This window comes from Martes martes (genome assembly GCF_963455335.1).
Source record: "Martes martes genome assembly, chromosome: 8".
NCBI classification, from domain to species: domain Eukaryota; kingdom Metazoa; phylum Chordata; class Mammalia; order Carnivora; family Mustelidae; genus Martes; species Martes martes.
The window spans coordinates 26,684,962-26,710,259 of NC_137895.1; the positions used below are offsets into that span (position 1 = coordinate 26,684,962).

General features: G+C 40.5%; 1 protein-coding gene across 1 annotated transcript in view; it reads right to left on the reverse strand.

The window, feature by feature from the left end:
- Positions 1-4,770: 4,770 nt before the first annotated feature.
- Positions 4,771-25,298, reverse strand: part of CRADD (CARD and death domain containing adaptor protein) — a gene marked incomplete at its 3' end in the record, with an annotated part of 47,003 nt that continues 26,475 nt past the window's right edge. Inside the window, exon 3 of the mRNA XM_080811695.1 lies at positions 4,771-4,868. Within this exon, the coding sequence (XP_080667821.1) occupies positions 4,771-4,868 (98 nt within the window). The remainder of the gene's footprint in view (positions 4,869-25,298) is intronic.

Here is a 25,298-nt window from a genome sequence, read left to right on the forward strand (position 1 = left end):
TGTCTAAACAGGAGTAACATAGGAGTATACAAAAATGAAACTATTTTAAAGGGCAGCCTTTTGTTTTTGATTGTGCAGAGTTCCTCTTCAAAAGTGAAGTCTGGAACTTCTGGTTCTGAAGTGGAAGACGAGAAGGGGAGAGAGACCAGGTGAACCTGCCCCGATGAGAAGAGACCCAGGACAAAATGTGTTCCCGTTCCCAAGGTGCACAAACACCTGACTCTACGAGGACAGTCTGCCCCTTCAAAACAGAATCTGCAGAGCCTGCTCATCACACCACAGCAAGAAGCTCCCCGGCAACCCGTGATTGCTCATTTACTGAAGGTGGGCAGAGGGCTGCTGTAAGGAATGCCAATTTCCCCTGTATTCTCTTTCCCAAACACAAAGCCAAGTGTTTCTGCAAGGTTCACATTACACTCAGGTTTGTGTTAGGTTTGGTATGTTTCCTTGAGATTGGCTGAGTTTCCCCGGTTTTGGTGGGGTGAGGACAAGCCAATCATTTCCTATTTACCTTTCACTAAGACCAAATTGGACAAATGCAAATAAACATGGCTTTCCAGTATCCCTCTGTCACTCCTGGTACTGCCTTTGCGTAATATGCTGAGAACGAGGAGAAACGACCCAGTCACCCGCAGATCATACCCCGTGCGCCCTTGGGGCGGCGGGGTGACTAGCCGCCTCCCAGACAAGGCTACACTGGACCGGCGAGCACCCCAGCCCGACTCTGTGCTTGTCTGCTGTTCACACAGCGCCACCGCACTCACCAGTTCCTAGAGAAGGCATTCTGAGAAAAAAGAAAGAGACCGGTTCCCTAGAAACATTAAATTAACACAAGGGATCTGGAAACGAAACAGCAGATGCCTGAAAGCCTTCCCCTTGACTGTTTCCTGCCTTCTTGGAAAATCTTTGCATTAAAATAGATTGGATTACCCTGCAGAGCTCAACGCTGCCGCTCGAGAACTTCGTTTTGGGTTAACATGAAAACAAAGTTTGCCGTCTTCTGAAAAGCTTTTTCTTTCCGAGGTGGTTTGAATATCGCCTTTGGGTTGTTGATATCAGCCAGGACCTGAAGCTGAGGGGTTTTGCATCACAACAGAGAACTTCCCATAACACTGATTTGCAAATCAGATAACCAAAATCGGGGCTTGCAGAGTAGAAAGGTCGAGTGTAGAACGAGTAATGTGAGTTCAGAATCCGAGATTCTGGTCTCTGGAAAGAGACTAGAAAGGGTACAGTCCAGCCCCTTACTTTACAAATAAGTAAAATGTTTGATTTCTAAGCCTATTTACTTTAACGACAGCTAGAGGCAAACAGAAGAACAAAACTATGTAACAGCATTTTCAGAGAGTCAAAAACAGAAGCAAAAAGGCTTAGGAGTAATATTACATCAGCCGCCTCATTTTAAACCCCAGGCACTAACCTCCATCAACACGATCTGCAAATCAATCTCATCCTCTAGAATGTGTAAATTCAAACCAAGATTAATAACTACACACCTTGAGAAGAGTGGACCTTCAGGACAGAATGGAGTCCACCTCCAAACCACCTTTACTTTCATATTTAAACATTTTTGACAGCTGAGAATAAGATCCAAGGCCTTCTGTGAGATACTTTAGTTATGGAGAAAATAAGGTTTTTATTGTCATAGCACCGTCTTTGACATTTTAACTTTTTTTCCTTGATAACCTTTAAGGAAAGACTCATAATCTTTAGCCACTATTTTACATGGGTCTTGCTTTCTAGTAAAAACAGTTAACCTGTGCAGTCCTGAAAGGATTCTATGCTTATCCCAAACTTGGGAGGATGTGATGGGGAAGAAGTGTATTACAAGATACTCTCAACAAATATAAAATTAAATATCCTGGCCTAAGCAAGAAAGCAACAAAACTCATTTGAAAGCAAGGCAGTTGGACAAAATCATTTCATCTGTAACAAGGCAAGTATACCACTCCATGAGAACAGCAGCCCAAAGTATTTCTGTTTTAACAACTCACAGGGGATACACAGAGTCTATCTTTCCTCCCTGATGGATGAAAAAATAAGGGGCAATTTTATAGTAACTTCAGTGCTTTCTAACTTAATGGTTGGACGTAGGGAAAAGCAAGTAAAATTTTTAAATGTTTATAAGAAAGCAAAGGAAGATACTGCAAAAATTATTTAGCTGGCAGGCCACGGAGAAAGCCAGAATCCTTTGCAGGAGTCACCAAACTACCGAGCTGCTTTAAAACTGAAAGTCAACTCAAGCAGCTTTTAACAGGTATTAAGTATTTTACACAACAAAATTATCATGTGTACATAGGTGTTTTTTTTTTTTAATATCACAAATAGACTTATTTCTAACTATTAGGGAAAAGCTACAGGTATTCAAAAATAACTAAACTGCCTGTGACAAGAGTAAATAACTTGCCACGCAATGCTATTAGCCAACACTGGCTTTAAAAAAGAAGCCAAGAGAACTTCAAACTGATTCTAATTGATCTAGGGTGACTCCTGCGTTTTCTAGGTAGATATTGCTGTTAAGACTATAGCTTTCACAGAAATATATTCCATTCTATCTAATTTTCATGTATCAATCACAGCAACACTAAAATAGAAATGACTGCAAACGAAAATGAATTGACCAGGCTTCTTTTAAAAAATGTTTTATTTAAAATAAAACCCTTGGCAAGTGTATTAGGGAAGGTTAGCAAATCTTAAAATCCCCCTCCAAAATTATTTTTGAAAAAAACAAAACAATCTTCATGCCATAGAAAACTATGGATAGCTTATAACCCTCAGAATTCCTTCCACACAGCTAATGGGTCTCTCATTTCTGGTATTTCTTCACATTTAAGTGAAATGTTAAAAGGAGGAATATTTGGATGTTGATAAAAAAGTTATTCTAATCATCCTGCTTCTCTATCTAATTTCAGCTCAACCAAGATAAAAATCTAGTAAGCACCTGGTCTGCTTCAGTATTTTTCCCCCTATTTTAAAAATCACTACTAAACAGAAGAGGTTATTATAGTTAAAACTCTAAATCCAAATGTCATATGCTTTGTTATAAAAATGTGCACAGTATTAAATATACTTTTCTTTCTACATATTTTTGTATCTTTGGCCAAACTCTCCAAGTGAAGTTTTAGTTTACGATTTGTATTCTAAAATAAAAATGTTTCTATTTTATGCTATAAAAATCCGTAAACTTTTTCTAAAGTCGGATGTTTCAAAATAAATGATTCAAGTATTTTAATGAAAGCCCTCTTGTAATTAAAGGCGGCGAGTGGTAATGAGGAAGAAAATTGAAGGCATATTTATAATAAATCAAAAACAGAGTTGCAATTAGTAGCCTCCATATTGATTATTAATCATCTAGAAAATATTGGTCTTTGCATTTAAATCGAAAGTATAACCTCATTTTTTTCTTAATATATGAAAAATAATTTTCTGGTTTTTTTCTATTTTTAAGATGAGAATGACTACTTTAAGAATAGAAAACAACTTCCAGGATCTTTCCCTTTCTCCATTTCAAAACTACAAGTTATTCTTATTTATCTTTCTGAACTCTTGAAATTCACAGACCTTGTCACAGCTCTGAGAATCAAGATAAGTGAAACCACCAACAGTAGGAGACAGCCTTGATGCTTTTGATTATATTTTCCTAGAAAGATTTATATGATATTGATATTTAATCTTAATAGTTTTTAAAGAAATCTTTCAACGCCAATAAAAATTAGATTTATTTAGACCATCAGCATACCCTATAAAAACAGGATAATTTATTAAAACCTAAATAACACATTGTATTTGATTTTAAATAATATGTTCTATACTTTCAATATGTATGTCCTATTAAGATTAGTGGGTACCAACCTCAAAACTGTTGGAAACGGGCAGAGTACACATTTTTTTAAAGAAGAGGCTACATTAACCACGGCTCAAAACCGTCACATTTGGGTGTAGAAGAAAGATGGAAAGAGAGTATGGGCAGCCTGGTTCTTCCTCAGGGAAGCTCCCCACCTCACAGCACCCACTGGGTCCTGACCATTGTCAAAGTCAGAATACTCAGTTCAAGAGTCTCTACAATCACATATCTGTCTGTTTGGCTGTGAGGAGAAGGGAAGAAACAAAGAATATAAAACTCATTCTTCAACTCTCTGTATTCTTTAAAAATCAAGTAATTAGTAGGATTAAAAAAGAAGCCACTCGTAATCTAAATGATTTCCTCTTAAGACACATTTTAAGGTCAACAAGAGCACACATTTTTTTTTTCTTTTTGCTCCCCTTTTTTCTTTTCTAAAGTCAGACGCTCTGACTTATTAATGATTTTTATTCTGTTTAAATCTAGTCCCTGTTTTCTTACATGATTTTTCTGGAGAGAAATAAGATTTCCATTGTTTATGAAGTTTTATAAAACAGGAGGCTGACACTTTACGCACAAAAAAGAATAGCCAAAGGTTACGGTGATGTCAACTTTAGTTTTTGCTGAGGGCTGGTGGGGTTTTGGCGGGGGTTGGGGGGCAGGTGTGAAGAACTGGGTGTGTTTCCTTAGTGGAGAGAGGATTTTCACTTCACGTAGTGCTAACCTGGTTCTAAGGAGGGGGCCAGCTCTGCCACTTCTTCTGGATAGACCTCATAACAGAGTTGAGCAGGCTCTATTCTCTAGAAAGGCTGAAGCTGGCAACTGCTTCTCATGGAAGATTCCACAAAAGGCTAAATTAGGATGAGATCGTCAACAGGCTTTAAAAAGGCAGAGTTCCAGGCTCCATCCCTGAGGCCAATGGGCCTCCTTCAGGTCCTTGTCCCCACAGTCTGACACTTTTGGCCTCTCCTCTCTCTTCCAGCTTCCCACCCCATCCTTCTGCCAGCCCTTCCTTTTTCCTCTAACCCTGCAAAAAATGAGCCGCACTGTTGTTTTGCTCCAACTGACAAAACAGCTAAGAACACCAGAAGAACATGACTGCCCTTTTCAAAATGGGCCACGGGATCACCCTATTTAAACCCAGCTCTTACAGTAAAAGTGAATAGAGAGGGAGCTGTTTACGAAACTCTCCTGCTTGCCTTTATGATACTGTCATCTCCTCCCCTCTCAGCCTTCTAAATACCCCAATGAAATTATATAATGAGCTTTATTTTCTCACTCCAAAACTCTTCCTTAGTCCAAACTGCTAATGCAGCAGGTTCCAGCTGCCTAAGTTCCCTAAACAACATTCCCTGTTCCATAAAAAGCTGTTGCACTGCAGGCACAGCAGTCCTGCTCCAGGGCTCAGGGCCGTGGAATGACGACCCAGTTCCTCCGCCTGAGAGGGCGGTGACAGAGGCAACATGGCTGACTGAAAGGTAAACCATATCGAAGGTTCCTCTTTCCACCGAGGCAGCCAAGAGTGGACAAGGAGAGGCCACCCTCCATTTTTCTTCGGACTCTTAGATTGATTCCATGGGAACTACCTCTGCTCCAAAGAACCAAGCCTCCCAATGAAGAAAGGTAGACACTAAGTTGTACTGCTTTTTATGATTGTATTTGTTTCCCCAAGAAGGAGCAGAGTTCCAGACAAGAGACCACCTTAGTTAGGTGACTTGAAAACCAGAACAGCAGAGTAAAGTGCAGCGTTTAAGTCCTTTCTTTAAATTAATTAATACGACTTCAATGTTTACATAATAGTCATCGACTCATTGACTTTCATCTGACACATATTGTATGTAGGTCTCTACCTTTGGCAAAAATACTGCTTGAACCATCCTAAGCAGATGTGGATGCTTTATTTTGAATTTTTAAGGCTCCAAAAAAGAAATTACACGACCTAGCTTGCATTGCCAGACTTCAACAGTCTTCATACTCAACAACCTAGAGATAGCTAATTACTTGGAATTCCCTGCACAAACATCATGCTATCCCATAGCTCCCTGTCTCTCCACCTACTGTCTCCTCTACTTAAATACCCTCTCCAATCTTGTTCATATAGCAAACTCTAATTATTCTTCAACAGCTGGCCTATAGCACCATCACTCACCTGTCCCAGACCTAAGCCATCACTGTCTCCTTGGTTGCTCGTACATGACCTACACTACTCCTCTCAGACACTAAGGACCATGTTTGTTCATGCGTCCATCTCCCCTGCTGGACTCACATTCCTGAAGGAACTGATTGTTTTTAAATCTCTAGTGCCATGCATATTTTGCACCAGATAAAATAAAATAAAAATAAATTTAAATTAACATTTAAAAAAGAGAGAACTGAATTGATGTGGCTGTACAATGGCTTCCAGCTTTCAACCATAATGAGTCTAGAACAAGGTTCATATAGATTCTGTTGCTTGATGCTAAGTCTGTCAGGTTATTGTCAGAAATCATTTGTTCTCACTCTAGCCTCAGAGCAAAACAAAACAAAACAAAAACCTTGCCACACTTCACACTTCTCTGTCTCATTAGATGGGAGACATAGAGGGCTAGGTTACTGGAGAACAACTGACTTACCTAGTCAGAGCCTAAGAGAAGTCAGAACTGAAGAAAATCAGTGGATCCATCAACACTTACCACACCCTCCATCCAGCCCACCGTAACTATTTGAATTGGCAATGGTGGAAATAAAAGAGAGAATTTACTGCAGAGAACAGAATAAAACTACTATAGGAAGCAGTAGAAGAAATAATCCGAGGAAGAGCTGGGTTGAGGCGGTATTTGTAAGAAGAGACAGGAAACACAGAAATGATGGAGGTCAAAACAGAAAGTTTTGAACGTAAGGACTTTATAAATCAGCTTGGTCTCTCTTTTCTGGTAATAGGCTGACCATAGACAAGAATAATAGGAATAATAATAGGAATAATTGTTCCCCAATTCCTACACAATGTGCTGCACTGCTGTGTAAGCATCCCGACGTCATGCTTGCTTTGACAAACACAAGTAGCCAAGCTTTGTCATAGCTTTGTTGCTATGATTCTGCCTTGAGATTTTTTTTCTCTACTTTAACAACGTACAAACCTTTCTCAAAAGCCTTTCTGGGACTTGACTGAAGGGAGAGAGGCAGAACAGGGGAGCTCAAAATCTCCTGATGGCCTATTACATGTGCCCAGCACTTGCTAAGCACTCTATGTGCATCATCTACCTACCATCCTCCCAACAAGCCCACTTGGTAGGCATACTTACTCTCACTTTCTTTTTTTAAAAAAGATTTTATTTATTTATTTATTTGTTTGTTAGAGAGAGTAAGAGAGCCCAAACAGGGAGAGAGGCAGGCAGAGGAAGAAATAGGCTCTTCGCAGAGCAGGGAACCCAATGTGGAACTCGATCCCAGGATCCTGAGATCATGAACTAAGCTGAAGGCAGACGCTTAACCGACTTAGCCACTCAGGCGTCCCTTGTTCTCACTTTCAATGCAGTTTTAAAACGAGGTCTCCAGTATTCTTTCCATAAACATGCTATTCCTATTTCTAATATCAGCATTAAGAACAAAGGTGTGTATCATTCATTCATTCATTCAACATTTATTCCACAGCTAACCTGAGCCAGGCACTTCACTCTCTTTGAGGATATAAACACAAAAACGTTTTGATACTTGACTCCAAATTGCTCACAGCTTAGTGGGAAACAGACACAAAAACAAATAACTTGGTTTATTCTCTTTTCCCCCAGGCTCTGTATTGGGTTTTGTTTTCCCCCTTTGTCACTTTTTACTGCCACTTTACTAACTTTCCAAATCTTAGTAGCTGCTTTCCCATTCTTTATTTTAAACATGAGTAAAACATGAGAAACCTCCACCATTTCATACGCTGCCTTCATTGCTAGAATCACATTCTGGAGGGAAGCAAAACTGAACAAACCATCATTTAAATTTAAATTTGCTCATGCTGCTCTCAGTTCTGTGCTGCTAGAGTAATCACTCATCTGTTTGCTCACATTTTTTTTTAAAAGATTTTATTTATTTATTTGTCAGAGAGAGAGAGGAAGAGAGAGAGAGCGAGCACAGGCAGAGGCAGAAGGAGAAGCAGACTCCCCGCCAAGCAAGGAGCCCGATGTGGGACTCAATCCCAGGACGCTGGGATCATGACCTGAAACGAAGGCAGCTGCTTAACCAACTGAGCCACCCAGGTATCCCTGTTTGCTCACATTTTTTGGAGCATCTGCTAGAAGGCCCAGTGCTAGCTGAAGAGACAGTAGTGCGAACTAGATAACCAGGGTTCCTGCCCCCATGGAGCTTATCTTCTAGTCATTCCAAGAGGGGAGAAAGTCAGTAAATAAGCCCATGGTTTGGGATCAGCGTGCTGTGAAGGAAAACCAGAGTGCTGTGAAAACATATATACGGCAAAGGACCTGACCTGGACTGGAGGATGGGGAGGGCCTCCCCTTAGAAGTGGTTTGAAAGCCAAGATCTATGAGTTGAATGAAGCTGGATGAAGACGGGGGGTGGAGGGAGAGGAAAGGGAATAGAGAAGAGCATTCTAAGCAGAGGGAACAGCATAAGCAAAGGCCTGAATGTGGAAAGAACGCAGTGCTTCTGAGGTGAGGAAGGCAAGCCAGTGTGTCTGGAAGACAGGCAGTGAGAGCGAAAGGGTCCCAGGTTAAAGCTGTGAAGTCGTCATAGCCAGCTGACGTAGGGCATGGCAGACAACCTTGTGGATTTCAAATCTCACCCTAAGAGCAATGGGAGCGAAGATTAAAGCAAGTCCACTGAACTCATTTAATGTTCTTTCCAATTCCCTTGGCTACCTGTAATTGATGTATTAGAAAAGGCACGTGGTGCAAAAAAGCATTTTGATGATAGAAAACATATTTAGAATAGAAGGCAGACTGTCACAGAAGAAAGGGGGCTAAAACTAAGAATGAAAAATAATGGGTTCTATTTCGTAGCACTATTACCCTGCGTAGGTTATTTAATGTCAAAATATCTGTTTCCTCATCTATCAAAGCAAAGTACTAAAAAAATCCAAATTCACATACTTGTTGTAAAAAGCAAATGCATTATTTATAATAAATAGTCAAATTATGGAAGCAACTCAAGTTTCCATTGATAGATGAATGAATAAAGGAGATGTGAGAGAGAGAGAGATCTAGGACAGAGTATTATTCAGTCATAAATAAAAGAATGACATTTTGCCATTTGCAACAACATGTATGGACCTAGAGGGCATCATGCTAAGTGAAATACGTCAGAGAAAGACAAATTTCATATGATTTCACTTATATCGTGGAATCTAAGAAAACAAAACAAACAGAAAAACAGAAATAGATCATAAATACAGAGAACTAATGGCTGCCAGAGGGAGGGGGGCTGGGAGTTATAGGCTAAATAGGTGAAGAGGATTAAGAGGTACAAACTTCCAGTTAGGAAATGAAGAAGTCACTGAGATGAAAAGTACTAGGGAATACTGTCAATGATATTATAACAACATTACATAATGACAGATGGTGATGACACATACTGTGGTGAGCACTGAGTAATATACAGAATTGCCAAGTCACTACGTTGTACACCTGAAACTAATAATAACATTGTATGTCAACTATACCTCAATAATTATAAATAAATAAATAATTGAGCGAGCCAGCCAGCAAATGAGACACTCCATTTGAGGATGCTATAAATCTCTGAAATGTAAGCTCCTGAAGGCAAGGATTTTATCTGTTTTGTTCACCGCTATTACTAGCACCTAAAGGATAGATGGGAAGACAGAAGAAAGGGAGGGAGGACAGGCAGACTAAGGGATCGCATCGAGCACCATACTGTGCAAACACGAAGCCAGAGGTCCCACACGTGGACGAAGCCCACCCAGGAGAGCAGCCTGCACAGGGGAATGCGATAGCACCAAATCACAAATGCCTGCCAGCCAGCCAGGCCCTCCCTCGCTGCTGGCGCACATCCAGCAACTACCCTAGAGGACCGGCCAGTGCCCCAGCCAGCACAGGAACAGGAACCTGTGGCATCCACTTGGGCAGTGGAGTAAGAGGGGGTGGCTGCGAGCAGTGAAACCACTGCCCTTCCTGCTTCCTCCTCCTGAGAGACCGGCCCCTGACAAGGACACCAAAGCCAGGCCCTGCATACACATCCTTCTCTCTAATACCATCCATCACTTCAGATTCTTATTCTTTTTACCAAATGTACTATTATAATAAATTTTTAGAGAACTTCTTAAACTTTTCTTATATTGCACAGTCTTGGCTATGTGCACTCAATTTCTTAAAGAATTACAAGGTAAAACACAAAGATGAAAGGGAAAATATAAAAAGCCTAAAGATGTTCTTTGATATTCAGTTTTATAACCATGACATAGTAACCATTCATTGAATACCTACTTACTCCAAACACAGAGTTTGATACTTAGCCTATTACTTCTAATCCTCACATCTGATAAGGTAAGCATTACTGACCCCATTTCACAGGAGAAAATTAAGCCTCCGAGCATAAGTGACTTGCCCAAGGTTTCAGGGTTATTAAGAGACACAGGCAGGGTTCCGATCCAGGTCTTTGAGATAATACAGTATACGTTCTTTCCAATATATCACTTCTTATGAAAATATTCTAAAAGAGATTGAACTATATGTGATAAGAGCAACCTGAGCATTTCCTACGTACCAGATGCTATTGAACTCTTTACAAAAATCCTCTCATTTAATCCTCTCAACAACCCTGTAAGGTTGGTACTTTTGAGATGAAGAAACTGAAGCCAGGGAGACTGGCTTTTTTAACTTTCTGAAAGTAACAACACTGCTACATAGTAGAGACTGGATTTTATTTAACTCAGGTCTACCTGACTCCAAAATGCACCCTCTTAACTGCTACATAAGAGTTCCACTATTCACATGAGATCAGTGTGACATGTACACCTCCGAAAGAGAATGTCAAATAGAAGAACAGGGTCAATAAACCATTTCAAAGATTATTCAAAATAACTACTGCATTAAGACACTGTCTCTAAAAGCCCATTACTAACCACGTTCGTGGTGACTGTCACCTTGCTCGGTTGCCCCGAATGGCCTTTGGAACTATCTACACCCAGTATTTCCACTTCAAGTGTTTTCCTCTTTCATTTGATAAGTTAAAAAAAATATTTCTTAAAAAAACAGCTCAAATGGAACTCATATCTCTGCACCCACATCTTCAGAGATACCACCAAAATGAACCCTAGTTACTTAGCCTACAATTCTCATCATTAAACAATGTTAAGTGGTTAGGAAGATGCTCACATCACTGTGCAAATTGCCCACAAGCCATATAAAATACCAGCTTTCAGAGTTTCATAATAAATTCTACGTTATGTATCAAGCCTCAGGAGATATTCCCAACATGACTACCTCCTTATCAGAAAGAATACTTTTCTAAACCAGGAGGTTCCTTGAGGGGGACTTCTTCAGCAATATTTAAGACCATTTTTTAAAAATTCCATTCGTTGGGGCGCCTGGGTGGCTCAGTGGGTTAAGCCTCTGCCTTCGGCTTGGGTCATGGTCTCAGGGTCCTGGGATCAAGCCCCGCATCAGGCTCTCTGCTCAGCAGGGAGCCTACTTCCCCCTCTCCCTCTGCCTGCCTCTCTGCCTACTTGTCATCTCTCTCTCTCTCTCTGTCAAATAAATAAATAAAATCTTAAAAAAATAAAATAAAAATTCCATTTGTTATTAAGAAGGTGTGAGCCCAGAGCACCTGGCTGGCTTAGTTGGTGGAGCATGTAACTCTTGATCTCAGGGTCGTGAGTTTGAGCCCTATGTTGGGAGTACAGATTACTTAACTTAAAAAAAAAAAAAAAAAAAAAAGGTGCCCAATAGAAAAACCCGACCTTGCTGAACTGCTGATTGGTCAAGCATGAATAGGACTCCCCTGCATCTATTGAGAAGTTTACTCATGTCAATTTCACAATAACTGGATTTGTAAATCAAATAGCTGGCAAACCATTACTTTAAACCCAATCAGTGAAAAAATTCCGGCAATTCTTAGAAAAACACACGGGAAATCATGTGTATGTGTGAACTTATACTTATGCCAACTCTCAAAGAGTAAAATGTAAGTACAGGGAAAACCTAAAAACTCCCTAACAAAATCAAAGTAAATATACAGACCTGGATGAAATCTCTAAATTTTGTACTTAAACTTCAAGTTGGAATGTTCCATGAGTATGGGAAAATTATAACAAGTATTTTTAAATACTTTTTAAAAACCAGGGTATATTTGTACAGCAAAAAGAAATCAGAAAAACTGCAGAAAAATATAAAGAAAATAAATCATTTATAATTACACCACTGTCAACACCGTGTCCCAGACTTTTTTCTTGGCATGTGTGGGTATGTAAACACCGAGTTTCTCAAATATAGGGTTGCGCCACATGGGCTGTTTTGCAACTGGCTTTGTTTTACTTTTCCATCCAATAGTAAATCAGGGACATTATTAAAAAATTAATAAATACAGCTCTACCTCTTCAATTCTCCCATAACTGATTTAGTCCTTCACTGATGGACAAGTTTCTTTCAAACTTGTGCTTTTATAAATACTGAATTGAACATTCTTATACATATGACTACATGTCAAATTAATCCTTTCAAATTCCTAGAAGTAGAAATACTATGTCAAAGGATGTGGCTCTTGATACATATTGCCAAACTGCCTTCCAGAAATATCATGTCAGTGGACACAGCTACCAACTATAGAAGAGAGTACACTTTTCTATACCGGGACCTTTCCTAGCAATAAGATTTTTTTTTTTTTTTTTAACTCACTTCCAATCTGATAGACAAAACAAATGGTAACTTCAGGTTGCTTTCATTTGCATTTTCTTTTCATAAATACATTGCTAGATAGAGGTCAGTGTCTACTGAAGAGTGAGAGCTTTGGAGGCAAATAGTCCTGGGTTACAGAAACCCTGGTAATTGCATGACCTAGGACAAGGCATCTGAACTCCCTAAGTTGGACTCTCTCCACTGCAAAATGTAAATCACTGCAGCTGTCTCAATATTTCCTGAAGCACTGTATGTAAGCCCTAGCCCAGTGCCTGACACACAAAAAACACTCGGTAAATGGCGGCTGCTAGTTGTAGTTGTCAAGGTTGTTGTCAGAGTAGTAGAAGAGTCTTAGTAGCCATTTGTATTTCTTCTCTTGCTAACTGCCTTTTCATATCCTTGGTCCATTTTCGTGCTAGAGAATTCATTTGTTGTTTCTTAATCTGTTCATTTGTTGTATATTAAGAGCTCATTATACTGGGGCGCCTGGGTGGCTCAGTGGATTAAAGCCTCTGCCTTCAGCTCAGGTCATGATCTCAGGGTCCCGGGATCGATCCCCGCATCGGGCTCTCTGCTCAGCAGGAAGCCTGCTTCCCACCACTCCCTCACCCCCGCCCCCCCACCACCTTTCCCCCACCACCACCCCCCCCCCGCCTGCCTCTCTGCCTACTTGTGATCTGACTGTCAAATAAGTAAATGAATTCTTAAAAAAAAAAAAAAAAAAAGCTCATTATAAATTATGAACAATAATAATTCTTTGGCTGCCATATATGTTGCCAGCATTCTTTCCATGTTGGTATTGTTTTAACTTTATTTAAGGGATTCTTTGTTATGTAGAAGTTAATTTTCATGTAGTTAAATCTTCTTTTTTTTTAATTTGTTAGTATCTGCCATTGGTGTCATGCTTCCAAAGAGCTCCACAAAAACAAGATTGTAAATAAAAACTAGGCATGTATTTTATTCTACTGCTTTTATAGACTTCAATTTTTTAACAGTAAAATAATAAGTAGTTAATTTTGTAACAAAGTTGGGATTTAATTTTATCTTTTTTTCTCTTAAATGACTAGTATGTAATTCCAACACCTTTCAAAAACCCTTTATTTTTTTTTAAGTCTTTTATTTTATTTTGTTTTATTTATTTGACAGAGAGAGACACAGTGAGAGAGGGAACACAAGCAAGGCGAGAGGGAGAGAGAGAAGCAAGCTTCCCGCAGAGCAGGGAGCCTGATGTGGGGCTTGATTCCTGATGTGGGATCATGACCTGAGCCAAAAAGGCAGACAGTTAAGGACTGAGCCACCCAGGCACCCTCAAAAACCCTTCATCACTGATTTGAAATGCCACCTCAATATCAAAAAGCTGATAATTCCTTACCTGTGATTTTGATATCACAAAGCTCTGGGAACAAACAACTTTTTATCTGTTTTTTAAAGATTGATGCCAAAACTTATTTGGTAGCAAAGTCTGACCGAAGCCAATGTTGAGGCTATTTCTAGTCTTTATTTATTCCGTTTAGTGTCATTGTTAATGTGTTTAGCTATGGAAACAAACAGGTACATGACTATGAAAGGTTGTTAAAAACTCTGAATTCTGGGGGCACCTGGGTGGCTGAGTCAGTTAAACATCTGACTCTTGGTTTCAGCTCAGGTCATGAGATTCAGCTTGGTTTCAACTCAGGTCTGCTTGAGATTCTCTCCCTCTCCCACTGCACCTCCCCTGCTTGCACCCTCCCTCTCTCTCTCAAATAAATAAATAAAATTGCCCTCCCCCACAAAAAAAAAAAAATAAATAAAAAATAAATAAACTCTGGATTCTGAAACATGGCTGGCCCCAAACATTTCAAATAAGACACTGCAGGTCTGTACGAGGTTTCCATACATACCCAAGCCTGCTTTTAGGCTTCCTGTTGTAGCTATGCCATTCTAAATGCTCTTCTATCCTGTTACTATGATAAAGTACACTGACTTTCAAATGTTAAACCAACCTTGAATTTCTGGGATAAACCCCATTTGGTAATGATATATTACCATTTTTCTGTTTTACTATAATCAACTTGTTAATATTTTGTTAAGCATTTTTGCATCTATGTTAATGAAGTCTGATTTTTTTCTTACAATGTCTTTGTCATGTTTTGGTATCCAGGTTATACTGGCCTCTTGTTTCTGAGTTTATATGCTATTTTATTTTTTATTTACTGTATTTTGTAATATTTTAAAATCTGATGAGATAAAATCTCCTGTTTTTTTCATTCTTCCCTAATCTCAAACAATAGTTTTCTGAACTTTAAAATTATTCTATCAAATTCATAGAAGAATAATCCTACTGCAATTTTTGCTGGAATTGCTTCAAACTTTGGGTTAATGTAGATAAGAACAACACTGATATACTTTCTATATTAACAATTCTCACCAAAAAACATGACATGTTTCTACATTTATTCAAGTGTTCCTTTATATGGCTCAGCCCAGTTTGGAAGAATTCTTCATATGTGCTGTGTGCAATTGCCACATATTTTATGATCACCTTTATTTTTCAACTCTGCTCATGTCCATACTACTATGTTTCATTAGTTCTGATTACCAGTTGTGTGTAACTGGTAGAATTTCTGGTATATTTCTTTTCCTTGGAAGGGATGGAGGACCTGTGGAAGAAAGCAGCTGAATATTGCCATTTCATTATTTAACAGACATTTATTGAACATATAACATGTATTAGGCACTAAGTATACAAACTATCCCTGTCCTCAAGGGTTCAGAGTCTAGAGAGTGAGATAAACAAGGACACAGAGAAGCATACTGTAACAGCGTAAGCCCTGTGTTCAAGGAGAGCCCAAGAGAACAACACAAAGTCTTCCATGAATACAGGGTATTGTTAGGAAAAACTTCCCAAAGAACTGACCCCTGATCGCTGAGGTGGGCCCCCATTTCTCCCTTGAATAGGCCTGGCATGTGCCCAAGGCCTGGGCCCATGTAGAAGCTCCATTAAATCCTACAGAATGAATGAATGTCATTAACATGGAGCTGAGTGTGCCCCATCTTCCATGTCTAATCAGGGTGGCACATGCCTTCAGCTTGCTGGCTTCACCCTCTGGCTCAGCAACCCTGGCTGCCTATGGCTGAGCTGGACACTGAGCACTGTGGGTGGAGCCTCATTTCCCACATCCCCTCCTCTCTACCTCAGGAAAAGGCCATCAGTGTCAAGTTGAGTCATTACAGTTTCAGTTACTCATGGGCCTGACTCTCGACTCCTTAAAACCCATGAAGTATTTATTTCTACACAGGGACATTATGTTTGGCAGGAAATGGTTCCATTTCATGCCTAAAATGGTAACAAAGCAAATGAAAGCAAAATTGCTGTGTCTCCTGGACAGTGACAGGTTTTGGTAACAAATAAGCAGACCTAGCCAAGCTCAGGGATTGGCTGCTTGGATGAACTATTTTTCAGTATGAACTGTGGAATCAGCCCACAACTACAGAACCCTTAGCAGAGTGACCACAGGAAGCTGTGCACAGAGGAAGAGGGAGAGAGCACAGCCACTTGTGTTATTCTTGAAGAGACCCCAGGGTCTGTCCAGTTATTCAAAAGCACATCTGGAAAGAATTCACCTGTCTTGAACTCTGCTTGCTCAACAGCAAAACAAGCAAAAGCACCACAAAACACTCAGTCACAGTGATCTTTTCAGTTGCTGAGGCTGAAAGTTTTCCCACCTGAGCATCATAAAGGAGACAAACTGCATAATAAGATAATAAGAGCTCTTGCCAAAAGATGCAATCACAAAATAAAAGGACCTTTCAAAATCTTAGTAGAATTGGTAATTATCCAGGAACAGAATATAAAGAAGAACAATTCCAAGGTTCCTGCTTCTTCATGTTATCGTGAAACTCAGATGGCCAAATGCCAAAGATCACTCCTTTCACTTACAACAGACCTTCCTGTGTCTTCGACAACAGCTCTATTCCTACTGAGTGCTGGAGTAGTCTTGCTTATCAGTCAAACCTCAAACGCCACAATTCACAAAGTTGCCATTTGTTCTTTCCTACAGTGAAAACCCAACTTTAACCTGGTGAGATTCACAGCAGAAAAGAATAAGGACAAAACAGTAGCTTGTAGTTCTTTGTGCTTCAACTGACACGGCATGTATTTAATTATTTGGGTAAGATCTGTGCCTGATAAGAGAGGTGCCCCTCCAAAGAGAGTACTAGTAAAGTCTGGTTCCCTACCACAAAAAGCAAGACCTGAAAAAAATCAAATGCATACTTAAATATTAAAAAATACATTTATTGACCCAAATAAATAATACATGATCTCAATTTGCCCAAGCAAATTGAGAGTATCATTAAATAAACTATTTACTTGTTGCCAGTTCAAGAACATTAACTACAAAAACAATTACAGCTGCAGACTTTGCAAACGTTCAGATTAACTCAGTAGGAGAACCACAGGTCTTGGAGTCACCTCTGGGTTTCATAACAGTGCGGTGATGTGTAGCTTTGAGGCCTTGGAAAAGTTCATCTCTCTGAGCTTCCTTCTCTGCAAAATGGGGAAAATACCTACCTCATTGAGAGAGGTTTTGAGGCTTGAGAGAGAGGTACATATAAAGCCCAACGATGAATAGACAGAGGGGGCATTCCACAGCTCACTAGTTTCCTATTCAAATTCTCTGGACACTAAATGGTCAAAATAAATGTCCCTAGCTTTTCAACCCACAACAGACACTTAGTATTTAAAATAAAGATCTTCCTTGACTTACAAAGGAGTTACTTCCTGAAAAACTCATCCTAAGTTTAAAATATCCTACGGAAAATACATTCCATACACCAACCCTATTGAACATCATAGCTTAGCCTCGTTTACCTTAAGTGCCCAGAACACTTACGTTTGCCCACAGTGGGGCAAGATCATCTCACACAAAGCCTATTTTGTCAGAAAATGTTGAACAGCTGTATTCACTTGGGAAGTGAGAAACAGAATGGGTGTCTGAGCAGAGAGCGTTGCGCGATCACATGGCTGACTGGGAGCCGTGGCTCCCCCTGCTGCCCGTCGTCACCAGAGGGTGTCGGGCTGTGTCCTCCCAGCCTGGGAGAAGACTCATGCTCCCAAGTAGAGTTTCTACTGAATGCGTACAGCCTTCACACCGTCATAAAGTTGAAAAACCAAGTCAGGGACCATCTGTTTTGAATTCTTTCCATTAAAACATTGCAATATTCCACAGGTCAATTCTCTTCAGCAAAACTTGAATTTCTTATATTTTTCCAACCTCTCATTTTCATGCTCTTACAAATAAAAGCACCATCGCACCACCACCACCATTTCCCAAAGTCACTCTCAAGGGACTCTGTTGGGAGGAGTGGGGCAGGGTACAATGGGGTGAGGGCCTTGAGTCTTTAAAGGCAGTACTTGGCATCTAGTTCAATTTGTATTTTAAAATCAATCAACAGTTTTTTCTTCAAAGCAGAATGGTTTGAGGACATGCAAATTCATATCTAAGGAGTACTACAGCAGGTGGTGACGATCAGAAACTCAGCTGAATGCTGCCAGTAATCACGGTGTTAAAATTGTTTTATTCTTAGACATACATTGTTCATACATTATGATGCCCATAATGGGCCACTGGTTAAAAAAGAGAAGCACAGGGAACACTCATAGAGAAACACAACAAGTTAATGAGGAGATGAACATAAAAATTATGTCTGTTCCTTATAAGACTACTAAAAATTACTTTGTAGTAAAAGAAAATGTCCAAACCAATGTTAAAAGGATGCAAAATAGTGACAATTATACCAACGTGCCCTGTCATTTTCAGGAATACACTCTTCTTGCTAATGAAGTTAGAAAGGTAGAAAGAGGTAAAGTGAGAGGTCTTACTCTTACCGTGTAAATAATTTATATAAGAATCAAAGGCAAGAGTGTCTCTGGTCCTCAGTTATCCCATCTCTACATAGGAGTTGTTTAATAAAACTCAACATAAGCAGGGTGCCACCCTGTTCTTTGGGCTAACACAACTGTCACTGCCAACTTCTTTCTCATATACTATCTCCATTCTAGAGGCTGGAAGAACAAACATTCACTGTGCAGGCTCTCCTGCATCAAGGAGTGACCATGCAACACTCCCAGCCACCGAAACAAAAAAGGAAATGGGCTGGGGATTTCTGGGAAGACTACTGCTTTTCCTGATAAAAGCGACAGATGCATCAGGAGTTGCCCCTTCCCACTAACTTCCAGCCTTACAGATGCAGCCATCTTGCTAACACAAAAAGAACCAATTCCATCAACCCTTCCATCTGAGAAAGGCAACAAGTTCTAAGGGCCTACCATCCAATAATTTGAGCCACACATATAATTTTAAATTTTCTAGTGGCCTAGCAGCCACATTTCTAAAAAGAAAAACAAGATGAAATTAATTTAAGATTTTTTTTTAATTTATTGAAGAGAGAGAGCATGAGGTGGAGGATGGGGGCAGAGGGAGAGGGAGAAGCAGACTCCCCACTAAGCAGGGAGCCCCACACAGGGCTCCGTCTCAGGCCTCAGAGATCATGACCTGAGTCAAAGGCAGATGCCTAACTGAGCCACCAGATGCCCCCAAGATGAAATTAATTTTAATAATGAATTTTATGTAACCCAATATATCAAAATATCATTTCAATAGGTACTCAAAATAAATTATGATTAGATAGCTTACATTACTTTTTGGTACTAAAATATGGTATGTATTTGAATCCAGCATGCATTTTCCACTTTGGGACACATCAATTTGGAGTTACCACATTTTTACTGTTTAACACTTGCAGTAGAGGCTACCATGTTGAACAGCACAGGTCGAATGGAAGAACATACGCTCTTTTCTGTAGATGGACAACAGGTAGAGTTGTGTTAATCAAATAACCTGGCAAAATATAGTACCAACTTTCTCGACCTAGTAGTGCAAAAACCTCTTCTAAAACAGAACAAAAGGGAATGAAATCTCATGGACCTCTGAGAATATGCCCTTGAACATTTTTTTTTTTAAGATTTTATTTATTTATTTGACAGAGAGAGAGAGAGAGAGATCACAAGTAGGCAGACAGGCAGGCAGAGAGGGAAGGGGAAGAAGGCTCCCTGCCAAGCAGAGAGCCCGATGCAGGACTCGATCCCAGGACCCTGAGATCATGACCTGAGCTGACGGCAGAGGCCCAACCCACTGAGCCACCCAGGCACCCTGCCCTTGAACTTCTAAGGATCAATGTTCCCCAACTGAGCCTTCAGAGAGCCTTCAAAAGTGGCTTTTTTTTAAAGCTTATCCTCAAAATAACAACATACAAAAGAAAATCTGTTTTATGTAAAATTTGAGGAGTTTGAAAGCTCTGTTGGAAAAGAATCAGGAGATCTTTATTTTTATCTTGATTCTACCACCGAACTAAAGTGGTAACTTGGGAAACAAAACAAAACTATTTTTCCAGGCCTCTTTTCTGTAAGGGTGCCCCAGTTGCCCACTAAACAATGCTGTTGTAAGCATTCACAAACCATCTTTTTACTAATCCATTTTAGAACTCTGCCCACGAGGAGCATAACACTCCTTCTCTCGGTCTATGGTTTTTGAACCATATTCCTCACTATTGAAAATTAGGACTGCCTTTACCTACCTTCATAATTCTGACATTTTTCCATTCTTCAAAATTCTATGAAATAATACTTAATAACAAATTATCCCCAAGTTCTTTCAGTGTCCTGAAATAGAATTCTTCTGGATCAAAACTCTTAAACTCATTTTGAGCAATTAAACAGTCTTGTCCTATCCATTCAAGTTTCTCAAGCTTTAATTTCATGTTACCAAGGACTTTTCTGGCTTGTTCAGGATGACCATTCCTGCCTTTCATTTATTCACTTTAAAAATGACTACTTACCGAAGATCTACTGTATATGTTGATGCAATGGGAATAGAGATGGAACACGAACAAGACAGGCAAAGGCAGTGCCTGCTTGCAAAGAGCTGACACTCCAGTAATGGGAGAAGTCAGTAAAGAAGCAAAAAAATAAGCAGGGCAATTTCAGGTGGTAAAGAGTGATATAATAACAGCTAACATTTGAGAGCATACCATATACCCAATAGCCTCCTAAATATTAACTAACTTAATCCTCATAACAACTCTATGAAGTACATACTGTTATCAACTGCATTTTATAAATGAGAAAAATGAGAAACAGAGGTTCAGTGCTAAAAAGAACAGAACAGAGAAACGGGGGGGGGGGGAGTGCCCGGTGCACTACTATAGCCTGGAAGGTCAGGCAGGTCTCTCCAAGGTCATCTGGGCTGGGGCTGGGCCTGGAATGAAGAGCCAGCCACAGAGATCTGGGGGCAGAGTGTTCCAGAGAGAAGGAACAAAAAGAAAAAGGCCCTAATGCAGGATGAACCTGGCAGGATAAACCTGAGGGGCTCTAGGAACAGAAACAAGCAAAAAGTGGCTTGAAACATAAAGAGGGAGGGGAGAGTCGTAGGAGGTGAAGTGTAAGAAGTGGGAGCAGGAGCCAATCCATGATAAGGAGTCGCTATTTTATCACAAGTACAAGGGAAACCCACTGGTTTATTTTAAGCTGAGGAAGGACATGATCTGATTGACATTTTTCAAAGATCACTCTGGTTGCTCTGTGGGAAATGAACTGTAGGAGGCAAGAAAGGAATCAGAGAAACCAGTTAGAAGAGAGAAGGCGGAAGCCAAAGAGCCGTAGTTCAAGTTTTCCTCTGCCATCTGTTAACATTATACCATCGGCCTAGAGCAACAGGCTTGTTCCCTTCTGCTTCTTGTCCTGTGCTTACCTGACCCGCAGACAGAGACCCTCGGTCTAGGTTACCCCGAGAACTAGACAAGAGTCCCGGACTGCCTTTCAGAGGCCTTGGCTTCCGAGTCCAACCTCCACCCCAACCAACAGAACATGTACGACACAACATAAATGCCAAGGAAAGCAGAAAACCAGGGCAACACAGCCAATGATCTTCAGCTGCTGCTCAATTAAGCCCAAAATGTTCACAGCACTTCTCTCTATAAACACTTCATAATTCAAACACAAGTGGTTCAACTAATACTCAAAGACCTGTGACTTCACTAATAATGCTCTACTTCCCACTGAAAAGGTAAAACTATTAAAAATCGAAACATGCTGATGTGGACTAGCTGCAAACATTGCCCCTGATAACTCCTCACAGCCCTGTTACACACATGCCACCCAACCCACCAAGAGGTGGCGTTTCCTCCCCCTTCCCCCGAATTTGGGCTGGCCTTGGGACTCACCTGGAACAGTACAATGTGGTGGAAGGGATGCGGTGCCAAGTCCTGATCTAGACCCTGAGAGAAGTGGCAGTGCCCCTCACATGCTTGGAATCCTGGGACCATGCTATTAGGAGCCCAGTCTAGCTGCCCAAGGAAATGAGGCCATCGTGGAGAGGAGCAAAGCTGTTCCTGTCTATAGCCAACACAAGATGTGTGAGTGAAGCTTTCCTGGACATTCCAGGGCCAGGCAAGCTCTGCGACTGCAAGCATCCGCTGCCTTAGTGACACTAACTGACACCACGTGGAGCAACAGAACCACTCAGCTGAGCCCAGCCAACTTACAAAATTGTGAGAAATAATAAGCTGTTGTTGTTTAAAGCCACTAAATGTTGGCGTGGTATGTTATGCAGCAATCAGTCACCTGATATAAAAACGTGTAAGTTGTTGATTCTACAGGCCCTTTGCGAGCCATGAATGTCACCTGAGAAAGCTAAACTGATCACACCAACCAGAGAAGCCCACTAATGAAGATAATTTTATTACTGGTTAGTTTCCTTGGGAATTTAACATTGCCTCTTCTGATTTCTAGGCATATGTATTCCTTTTACACTAAGGGCTTGAAGAACTCTTAATTTCCCATATTCAAGTAAGTTTAACACATTCTTATTAAGAATCCCTTATGCTCTGTACTAGAGAATAAAAAGCAAACTAGACCCAGGCTCTGCAAAGAGTTCATATTTAAGTGAAAGAACTACATGTACATAAATATTTCCAGGTGAAGCAAAATATGCTTACTTGATATCAAATCACATAATTATTAAGTACAATGGAGGAAAGAGGTCATCCACGTGGAATTTCAAAATGTCAAGACAAAAAGCAGGATATTCCAGATAGAAATACAAACAGGAGCAAAGACTAAGAAGCGCTATCGTACAGAGTACTTTTCGGGAATGGCAAGTTCTCTGATAACCGAGACCTGGCATGACACAGTGTATCTGGTCTGAGTGAATCACTCCCTGGGTAAGCCCTATTGTAGTACTTACCACATGAAGAAGCTATGGGGGCTGGGGAGGGGGGGTCTGAAGGCCCAGAAGTTGTCGAATGAGGACCCCTGAGGTCAGCGTTAAAACAAACGATCTGTGAATGTATCGGGTATACTTTTGCTTCTCTTTCATTCTACCTTGCAAGCAGCCAGCAGTACCACCTGTCCTCCATTTTGCTAAATCCTTCCCCATCTCAAGTTCTACATATGCATCCTTATTGATTCATTCAGCCACCAAGTATTTGCCAGGCACTGTTCTAGGTGCTGAGGGTACAGTAACGAACAAGGGCGACAATGACCCTGCCTTCAAGAAGATGAACAGTGATGAAGGATAGGAAGTAGATGAGGTGGGTGGTCAGAGAAGGCTTGAAAAGGGCATATTTGACCAGAGATCTGACTGAAGTCAGAAAGCAAGCCACGGGACTATCTAGGGAAAGAGCATTCCAGGCCGAGGAATGAGCAAGTGCAAAGGTCCTGAAATGTCTGCATATTCAAGGAAGGGGGCCAGTGAGGGAGGAAAAGCAAGGTAGAAAAGGAGATCAGAGAGGAAGCAGGGATCGAGTTCACATAGGGACTTGAAGGTAACGACCAACACTCTGGATTTTGTTTTCAGTGTAATGGGAAGCCGATCTCCTTATGCCCTTTCCCAGCCCCCGCCCCAGCCCCAACAGCCTCTACTGATGACTCTTCCTTCCTGTGCACATATCACCTGTACTTTTGCCACCCAGACTATATTCCATGGATTTCTATTCATCTCTTATGCATCAGTCCTATTTCCTCAACTATGTCTCAGAGGCAAGAATTGTGTCATTTTCTCCTCTGCATTTCCAGGGCCTGGCACCTATGTGGTGCTCAATAAATCTTTCTGGAAGGTGATAATGATGATGTAATCCCTTGGGAGTCCTTTCCAGCTGTAAGATCTATGATTCCTTTGAACTCTTCCAACAAACTAGCTTGCACTATGACTCAGAGGACTGACATCTTTCTAGATGTTTTGAGATTACAGTCATCCATTAAATGACTGGGATGAATCACATCAGACTTTTTATTTAAATGAAGGCTGTACCATTTGGAATAGGTTCCCCTTAAGTGGAACTACTTATTAGTATTTATACTTTAAGCTATCTGAACTTCAGGAGAGGCATAAATTGCTATTAAGTAAATGCAATCCTGATGTGATCCCATCACCAGCTATTAAAGATAGCCTTGAATTCTCTGCCGCTTCTCCTAATGAAAAGTGGATAATTCCCCTCACCTTAAGTCTAGGTTGGTGTTAGTGACTTATCTGACCAATAAAATGTGGGAGAAGTAGTGTTCTGGAACTTATGGGGCTAGGTCATAAGAAGCTTTGAGCCTTAAAGTTTCTACCTACACCTTTTGGGGACACTCCCTCTGGAAACCCAGCTGCCATGCTGAGGGTAGTGCAAGCACACTGGAGAGACCATGTGTCAGTGCTCAAACCAACAGCTCTCGCTGAGTCTCCTGCCAAGAGCCAGCATCAACAGTCAACACACCCCCGACCCAGGCATTAGATGGAGGAGGGAAGAAGCCGTCTTAGAATTGAAGCCTCCAGCCCCAGGCACCACAACTGACATCATATGGATCAGACACAAACCACATAGCTGACTCCTTTCTGAATTCCTAACCCACACAATCAAATGGTTGTTAGAATCTGCCAAGTTTGAGAACACTTTGTTATCTAACAATATTTTTAATTTAAAAAAATAAGCATAGAACATCACCACTCACAAAAGTACCTCTCCCCCAAACATTTATAAAGATGACAGATACTCACAGTCCAATATTTGTCCTATGTCCAATGAACTACTCTTCCCAGAGATTTGACTCATAGACATGAGGAAGACAAATTAGGTGATTTTGAATGAATACCTTGAATCAATCTTACTACTAAAATTGTAGGCCAAGAAAATTACCTAAAATGGATCCAATGCAAAAGCCACAGCACCCATATGGATTATACAGGTCACAGAATTATGCTATTGGGCAAATTATACATATTTCACTTAGTCACCCAACAGTTAAGAAAACAATTTACAATTGACCCCTAAACAACATGGGTTTGAACTACGTGGATCCACTTAACAAAGGTTTTTGTGGGTTTTTTTTTTTCAGTAAACACACTGCAGTACTATAAATGTATTTTCTCTTCCTTATGCTTTTCTCTTTCTTTTCTTTTCTTTGTTTTTTCTCCATCATTTTATCATGAAAACTTTCAAACACGTAAGAAAGTTAAAAGAGGGTGCCTGGGTGGCTCAATTGTTAAGCGTCTGCCTTTGGCTCAAGTCATGGTCACAAGGTGCTGGGATTGAGTTCCACATCA